The 9,364-nt window shown below is 47.0% G+C and overlaps 1 protein-coding gene across 1 annotated transcript; it reads right to left on the bottom strand.

Moving 5' to 3' along the window:
• Positions 1-6,029: 6,029 nt before the first annotated feature.
• FAAP24 (Fanconi anemia core complex associated protein 24) lies at positions 6,030-9,364 on the bottom strand (the record flags this gene model as incomplete). The annotated part of the gene is made up of 4 exons (XM_019535427.1): positions 6,030-6,800; positions 8,050-8,202; positions 8,704-8,843; positions 9,289-9,364. Coding segments are annotated over 4 exons (618 nt in total), but the record flags the coding sequence as incomplete, so codon positions are not given.

The following is a 9,364-nucleotide window of genomic DNA, read 5'->3' as shown; positions in this document are numbered from 1 at the left end:
TTTAAAACTGAGCATGGCCTAAACTCTTACAAGTATCTGCCCACAACAGACGTCTATGGCTGTTATAAAATCCTTAAAACAGAGGTTTACAATAGATTAGCAGCTCAGCTCCTCACTTCATTAACACTAATAGTCACTGTTTTAATTACCTACCTTCTTCATCTACTTAATCTACTGAGCAGACAACCATTTAAAATATTGCAGAGGAGGCTTGTCCTGCAGCACTAAATAGATAAACAGCCAGAAAACACTCATGTCAAGCCTCACAGTTTTTAAAGCCTATAATCTCCAGAAGTGCGTGTCGGTGAGAGAAGTGGGAACAAGTGGAACTTCACATGAAATTTAATCAACCTGCCAGCCAGAAGACAGCAATAACTCACGCCACAGTTCCAGGCAACTTGATGTTTGCCATTCAGTAGTTAAGTATTTCAGGCTAAATCAAAAGCTTACTAAGCCAGTTTACTGGCATCTGCTCTAGTAGCAGATAATATACAGGGTATAGACAGATGTAATAACTGTATAGATTTCAAGGATACAGACAAACTGTTAAGATGCAACTGTTAAATCAGCATGATTCTGTGGCAAAACTATTCCAATTAACCATTTCATTCAGGGTCAAATTTAGGGTGATTTAGCCAACTTGATAGCACCACAATCATGCAAACCTACTAGGATGCATGGACCTACAGGGAACAAGGAGCCAAGACCCCATCCATTCTCAACCTCCCCTGCTCCCCCCACCCACACAAAGGAGCAGCCAGGTGGTAGAGCCTGCTCTTTCCCTATGTTCTGACCAGAAATGCCCACACAAAGCACCACCTTAGGGATAACTCCTTAAACTAGTACATGGAACAAGAGACAGCCCTGCCTTTAACAGAAGGAGAGGATGAAACAGGTCAGGTCAGAAAAATTTTCTCTCTTCAGATAGGTAAAGGCTAGTATAAGAGGGGGAACCGAAGCACAAGTCTGCAACATTTTTCCATGCAGTTTATGCGGATGCTAGACTAGGCATTATTTCCATCTTAATCTAAACAAAACAAGCTTGCACAACATTGTCCTGGTAGCAGCCATCTTGTGCTACGGAGTAGGTGGATTAGAAAATGGACCAATGGAAATTAGAATGGAAATTTAACAATGAAGCAGAGCTGTCCAATACAGCCTTTGTCCTTGCTTTTTTCTGAATGTTAGTTCTCTTGTTAAGGCAACCAGGACAAATGGCATGACCAAGGGGTGCAAGACTGGGTCACAAAGGAGGCTTATACAACAAACCAGATGCAATTAATATATAGGGAAAGGGTGGGCAATTATTTGGGCCCAAAGGCCACATATGGTTTTGATCAGCTGTTGCACAGTGGGTCAGCGAATCAGTGCTGTGCATCCACACCTGCCCCACAACTCACTAAAACTTCCTATGGGGCTGTGGGTGGGCAGGAGCAGTGTTCAGAAGTGGAGTGGGAGGGACAGGAGAGGCTGGAATTGCATGCCCCTTCCATCTGGGGTGAGGTGGGGGGGGGCGCTCGGGTACTAGGTCTTGGGAGCCTGCTGTGAGGGGAGGGTGGGAAGCAGTCCCAGACAGTGCAGTCTGTGCTTCCCCATAGCACACCACATGGGGCTTAGCCCTGCTTGATCCTGCTGGGGCCCTCCTGCACTATGCTTCTACCAGTGACTACAACCCAGCTGAGTGCTGCTCTGCACCCCCTGCCTCCAGTTCCAAGATCCACAGTGGGAGCCCAGTGTGCTTGCTGGGACTGGTGCAGCAGAAGCAAGAGGAGGAGTTGCTGCTGGAGGCAGGGGGTGCGGAGCAGCACCCGGCTGGATGCAGCCACACTGGAATAGCCTGCTGGAAGCTGCTCCTGCCCCAGCATCTGGGGCTCCAGCTCCAGCTGCCGGGAAAGTGGCCAGAAGCTGAACCCAGAGCCCCAGCACCATGGCGGGAGCCACCTGGCTGAAGCTGCTCATCTACTTGCCTGGAATGGCATGGTATGATGGCATGGCATGCCACAGCAGGGGCAGCAGCAGCTTCTGGTGGGCTGTTTCTGGTCCAGGTGTTGCTCTACACCCCCTACTTCCAGCAGCAGCTCCTCTTCTTGCTTCAGCCACACCATTCCCAGCAGGTGCATGGGGCTCCAGCTGTAGATCCGGCAGCTTGGAGCTGAAGCCAGAACCTTGTGCACTGGGGTAGGCTATCTAGGCACGACTTAGCTAAAAAATAGTTGCCTGGTGTGGCACAGCGCAGCACGGGCAAGATCAAAAGCGGGAGCCACTGCTGGAGGCAAAGGCATGAAGCAGCACGCAGCTGCAGCCGCACCAGAAACAGCCCCGGCAGCTGTGTGCTGGCTGGGGCCTAGACCAACAGGCACCTGAAGTCCAGCGCATGCTGCCTCAGTGCAAATGTGCAGGGCATAGCCCCATGTGGACTGCCTATGGGCAGTATTTTGCCCACTTCTGACATAAGGCAAGATATACAGCTTGAGTCCATTTACAGGGAAACAAATGACAAGGTATAAGGGACTGCATACTCCACTTCAGAGAAAAATCAAGAGAGCTCCCGGGATTTGTGCAGCGATACCCATCCAGTTACATCTGCTGAAGCTGTGACAACACATGCACACTTGTGGGAAGGATGGAAAGACATCACAATCCATACTACTGCAGAACAATTCTCTGTGTAACATAACAAGGGATGGCCAAGCAAGATGCCAGCCCTGGGCACCAACAGAGAGGGGATGCCATTGCCATGGCAACAGCAGTCCATGCACAGGGAGGTAAGATTCTTCAATGCTTGATGCACCCCCCTCACCTCCCCCCCCGGCAGCAACATTTCTAGTAACGCTTCTGCTCCATGTTGTTAATTTCTGCTGAGGGGTTTGGAGTGGTAAAGGAGGCCAACAAAACAAGCCAAGTAACAAAAGGAGGAAGAAAAAGCAATCCCAGCACACCCAAAATAGATTCTCCTGCTACTTGCGTCACAATGGAGGCTTTTGGGATGGAGGATGCTTCACAAACAGTATGATCAGAAATGCTATCATGTGGCAGTATTTATTTCAGATCAGAGGCACAGGGAGAAGCATTTCCTACTTTCTGCACCTTCAAACATGCTCAGCAAAATAGCTTTGCTGAATCTTTTTTTCTATGTTTTCCAGTTTGCAATGGAGAAGACCATTTTCAGGGTCTTTTAAGACTTGAGCACAAGTGCAACACTAAATTGCAGGCAAAACCACAGACAGCTTTTTCACAGTTACAGTTTCACATTCCACAAATAAGAGCACTGGGTGTCGGCACTGAGCAACACAAACATATCAGCACTTAACCTGCCCGGCAACCCCAGTCAGGCTGCCAAGATTTTAAAAGATTAGATCAAACTCTGAGGGTGAAGGAAAAGGCTGTGAGGGCACCTGACCATCTTGTGTTCTGTGGAAAGGAAATTTAATATAATTTTTCTCCACTGATAAGTCACAGAATAAAAAGAGGAATAATTTAAATACTGCAAGTTCAATTTCCCTTTTTGGTGACACGTCTTAGCTGTGTAGTGAACATAGGTTCAAGGGCAGTAAGAAGAGCTTTGGCACTACAAATGGCCTAACAGAGATATACAAGGCTCTAACACGCATACAGTTTCTGAACATCCCAACACTTAAATACGTGAATACTAAATTTGCACTAGGAAGTCAAACTATCCCTTTCCAAGCAGTTTCACCATCTTCCATAATATTGTCCCTCTCCTATACTTAGGGTATTGGATTCTAGAGCAGGAGATATTAGATCTCTGTTTGCATATAGAAAAAAAACTATGCATGCATGTTTTCCATATATCAAAATAATATTCCATGAGCAAAGCTTAATCTAAAAGGAGTTAAAGTTCATGGCTTTCTGTCCTCACTTTGAAGCCACAGAAATAAAAGTTATGGAACAAACACATTTTAACCTGCCCAGTGTGGGCAAGCAGCACATTTCCACTAACAGCAACAGATTCTACATCTTCACAAGAAACTTCCTTCTGCCTTCAGCAGGTAAGGACACACACAACAGTCTCCCTTCCAGAATGGTGCAAACCCACAGCAATCACCTCAGACCCGCTAGTAACAAACAAATCCAAGCACATGCGTACAGAATAAGAGTGCAGGGGAGAAAGGCAAGATTAATTTACAGCACATGTCCCCCCTTTTCAACCAATGCAACTTAACTAAGAACACTGGACTGGTTAATATCCTTGAGCTACAGTCTTTGAGACCAGCTTGTACTTTGTTTCAGTATAAATGTGTTGATTTGTTATGAGTTTAACAAAGGCAAGGACAGGCTGTTACATCTGAAGTGGATAAGCAAAAAACTTCAAGTGAGCTGCACTTCCCACCAGCCAACCAAGCAACACTAATCATTCACAGCTTACCCAAGATCTAAAACACTACAAACTGGCAATGGATATTTTTGACCAAACAAGTCTGCAACCACCTAGAAACCTCCATCAAAACAAAACAGGAAGTTTCCCTCTCTTATAAATTAGGAAGAACTAAAGAAAGATGCTCTCTGTTTCTACCTCCAGTTGTAGGTCAGTCTGACTGGATTGAACAAGAATTTGCCAGCACATGGTCAGAAACTGGAAGTGTTTAACTCCTTTAATTTTATGTCAGTGCTTAGAAGAAATGATTCCCTTAGGCAAACGATAACAATCTTCAGGCAAGTTTAATCAAATCCCAAGGAGGGCAAGCATTTAGTGAAATGGGTCACTTTGTCAGGCACTGAACCATAATAATCCCTTAGAAAGACAAGGAGACACAATGGCTTATTTAAGACCACACATCTCAGAGAATCCATTACATTTTTTTGGGGGGGAGGGGGGGAAGAGAGGTGAAACAGGATCTGTGTACTTACAGCTACCAAGGAGGAAAAATCCTGGCTTTTATAGGTTTACTCTTTAGATTCCTTGGCAAGTAATGCTGCACATAGGATTAACTGTCTTTTTGTTCTATTTGTGCAGCATTGGGTAAAGCAAGTTCTTGGTCCTAGGAATATCTATTTGTATTGCTTAACTAGATTTCAGTATCCGGACATCTTCCTGTGTCAGGTTCTTTTCTTCCCATGCTCTTTTCCCCTTTAAGTTGATCTGCTCTGCTAGTGGAGCTGGGGAACATGCATTGTTTACTACATGGCACAACAAAAGCCACAATGATCCAGGTTCTGTAAACCCATGTTATGTGAAACCATAAACAATACAAAACACTTCCTTTCCAAAGCATTCCAGGATAATTCTGGAAAGGAAATGAAGCATGATGTAATAAACTACCAAGCTGCTGAACAGGTAAAACTACTTCTGTTCCTACTGTTCAACTTAAAGCCCCATAAAAAAAAAAGAGGTTAGTTTTATATTTCATCATTACTGCTGTACAGATAATTCCTGCAGTGACTTGATTTTTAAGGTACTTAAGGCACTTTAACTTCTCTTTTGAAATACATACCCCAAGAATTTGTAATACTGTTGTTCTTCTTTTCAGGCAGGATACAATATAATTTAGTATGTTTCACAATACATTTAAAATTATTACAATTAGGCGATTTACACACCATTTGGTCTCCCTGACCAGCAAGCTACATTTACCCTAGCAACTGTGCCCCATTTGCTTCTTTCTGTTCCTTTTACCTCAAGCCACTGAAAAAGGTTACCACCAGCATTCCCTCTAAGCTGTATTCATGCATGGCTGCAGACAATAAAAAAAATCATGCCGTGCAATAACTTTATGCTGTGCATAGTGGCGTACCGACCGGGGGTGGGGTGGTGGCAGGCCATGGCTCCTAGGCACTAACTGGGAGGGACAGGGGCATCTCGTGCCATAGCAAGGGGGCACCACTGCTCCGCCCGCCACCACCACTAGCTTTGAGTCCAACCACTCACCATCCACCCCACCCTAGCCACAGGCTGCTGCAGGAGTGGAGAGGGGCATGCAGATACCCGTGCGCTCCCAGTCAGCATTGCTCATGGATTGCTAAACCTTAGAGGGAACATTGAGCACCACAAGGAGTACAATTTGTCAAGATCAGGTATCACTATCTTCAGCACAACAATTCTTTATTACTTATATGTCTCTGAGCAGAATTGATCTTCTCCATTGTTACTAAATGCAAAATGAGTATCCTACAGTTTATCCTTATGGAGCGAGCAAACAAACCAGCTAGATACACCAAAATACACTGCTTGCCAAGATAAACGAAAAAGTGTCATTTTGATGGCCTTCTGTTCGTGGAAGGGCACATCCCACAGTTCCTAGCATTCCATAAATGTTTATACCCTGCAAGATGTCTACCTGTCCTCCTAGTATAAGATCAAGACCAGATAAGTGTGGTTAGACCAGTGGTAACATGAACCAAGTAAAATCTCTAAATCCCTGCTCATCTCTCCAGTTGCAGATCAGGGGTGACAGCAAACCCATAGCATGTGTGCTAGATGGCAATAAACAAAAACAGAGTCCAAAAAAAAATTCAGTCCTATTTTGAATGCATAACAGCCCTGTCCAAAAGGGAGAGCACTCGCAGCTGTCTGTGATAGCAGCAAGCAAATGTTAATTTGCCTGTGTGAAAAAAGCATAAATTTGTTGTGCTACTGTTTGTCCCACTATTTGTTCAAGCTCTTGAACAGATGCATTGCAGAGCTGGTGGATGCTTCCAAATCGCTGCAAGAGAAGTAGAGCTTTTGTTTTCCCAACACCTGGAATCTGCTGGACCGTCCGAAGTATGGATGCGTGGGTGAGCTGGGAACACTGCTTACGAAGAAAGGGGTTACTAGTGCGATCCTTGCTTTGCTCATGGACCTGAAACACAGAAGCAGAGGCAGAGCTCCCTCTAGTGAGGAACAGATTTTGCTTGGATCAAATCATTCCATTCAAATTGAAAAGGGAGTTTCCCAGCCTTCCTGAAAAATCAGGCACAGCTTGTGAACTCCTTCTTAGAACTAAGGCCGTATCTTTTATCCAACAGATTGTAGGGAGTTAGAGAGAAAGAGCAAGGGCTGATGCTTCCCCTCCCCCAGGTTATAACCAGGGAACTTTTTTAAACCTGAAAATTGGGGACTTTTTCGTATCAGACCAGTGGTAACATGAACCAAGTAAAATCTCTAAATCCCTGCTCATCTCTCCAGGTGCAGATCAGGATCCCTGGTTATAGTCCTCACCTGGAAGAGTCAGGTTCAAATCCTTCCTGTTCTCAAGGAAATCCTTCCTGTCCTCTTCCCAGTAAGTGCCCTGGCCACCTGAGGTCCAACCCTCTGGGAGGGGGCTGGTCGGTCTTTCCCGCTGAGATGTTCAACTTCGCAAGGAATTCTTAAATATTCACTAGAGCAGATATTAGAGCAGGTCTTCTTGTACCAGGGGAGTCTCCTGGCCACAAGACTATGGAGACACATGCTCTATCAGTCCCCAAAGCTGCATCTTCCCTATTGAGGCTATCATTCATTAGGCTCTGCTCAAAGTTTCTCCAGCTGAGACTGGTCTCTCCTGTCCTTTACTGACTGCACTTCCTTGCTTTGCTGAGGGGAATGCAATTAAACAAACTGATCAAGCACTCATCCTGGCAAGCATGGACAGACCAGCCAGGCCTCATAACAATGTTTTCCAACAGGCCTCCTGAATTAGCCTCCTTGTCCCACCAACTGCTTTGTTTCCCTCAGCATTAGAAAACAGATGAAAGAATAAAGCAGATGGAAACAGAATGACAGTACCAGATCTTAAAGGGGGTCTCCTTCAAAGTTTCCTACTTTATGAGAACTCAAAGTTCTTAGAGTGAATGGGCAGACTTCAAAGAAACCTTCTAGCACATTTCAACAGCACCAATCTTCAGGGCCACATGAAGGAACCCGAGTGATGGTCTCAAGTTTGGCACCTTGCTCCTACGCTGGCAGGAGAGTGCTATGATACCTCCATCCCACATTCAATATGCCAACCAGCAATGAAAGTGTGGAGAAAGTGGATGTGTAGGGACAGCACACTGCTCAGTCCAGAGACAGCAACGGTACGTTTTTAATCTGACTGGTGTTTCCCCAGTAGTGCAGGAAGCAGCGCTTACCAGCTGGATAATAAGCTGTGAGGCTTCCTCCTCGTTGGCCACAGGGAGCAATGTCATGCCAAGCTCTAGTACGACAAAGTTCTGCATGGCTGGAAAGTACTGACTGCTCATTGGGGTCCTCTCCGCCACCACGATCCCATTCAGATTGCTGGCCTTCGAACAGAGGAAAGCAGCAGCAAATGGATCACAAACAGCTTTTCCATGAAGCTTCCTATTTTCCCTGCCAGAGCCATGACCCAGCTCGTTTCCCCTCGCTTCACTTACTACACAACCCAAACTGGCCATGACGCCAAGCTCAGCAGCTGCCAAACAGCACCATGAGCATGAGGAGGTAGGGCAGGGCAGGGGAGCCCCACTCAGGAACTTGCCCCAAGCCTGGGAGAGTTTTGTGGGCAGTGCTGGCAAATCTCAGATGAGGAACAATCAGCTTGCAGTGGAGTCTGCACTACAGAGGCGGAGGGTGTCAAGCACAGCCTCACACCAGGCTGGGAAGGACGTGCTGCCTTTGCAGAGGCACACAAATCGTCACAAGTTTGGGGCTCCTCATGGAGAACTTCAGGCTAGACAACTTGGGGCCCAGAGCAGCAGGGAAGGGCAGGATGACAGACAGGACTAGTGTTGTCACCCCTCCCAGAAGGGTGGGTGGGCACTCACACTCCTGAACCGTGCCAGGCGTCTTCGGAAGCCGTTTCCCGCCACCGCATCGGCTTCAGACACGTACAGGATGCAGGTACCGTGGGGCAGGTGGAAATCAACCAGAGCCAGGTCCTCCTCCAGGACCAGCTGCACCCGCCCTGCAAGGGACACACAGAATCGTAGAAAATGAGGGTGGGAAGGGACCTCAGGAGGTCACACCTAGTTCAACTGCCTGCTCAAAGCAGGACCAGCCCCAACTAGATCATCCCAGCCAAGGCTTTGTCTAGCCGAGTCCAAGGATAGAGGGTCTTGGAAAACTGCCAAGGATGGAGAGTCTACAACCTCTCTGGGTACCTGCTCCAGCGCTTTACCACCCTCCTAGTGAGAAAATTCTTCCTAATATCTAAATTAAACTTCCCTTGCTGGAAGCTGGGACCATTGCTCCTTGTTCTGTCATCACTAAGAACAGTCCAGCTCCATCCTTTCTGCAGCCCCCCTCCAGGGAGCTGAAAGCTGCTATTGAACCCAGCGGCTCAGGCAGCCAGGGCCCCAGAGCAACCCCGCTCCCAAGGACCCAGCAGCCCACTCCCGCCCCGGCCGGACCTTGCAGCCCCCGCACCAGCCGCGAACCCCTCCATTTCTCACTGCCGACCACGTGCCCGTAGGGGACCACCGCCGC

The sequence above is a fragment of the Crocodylus porosus genome, unplaced genomic scaffold (assembly GCF_001723895.1).
Source record: "Crocodylus porosus isolate Cpor-Errol unplaced genomic scaffold, CroPor_comp1, whole genome shotgun sequence".
In the NCBI taxonomy this organism is placed as follows: domain Eukaryota; kingdom Metazoa; phylum Chordata; order Crocodylia; family Crocodylidae; genus Crocodylus; species Crocodylus porosus.
The sequence above is the reverse complement of the archived record's forward strand: the minus strand, read 5'-3'. Positions and strand labels throughout refer to the sequence as shown.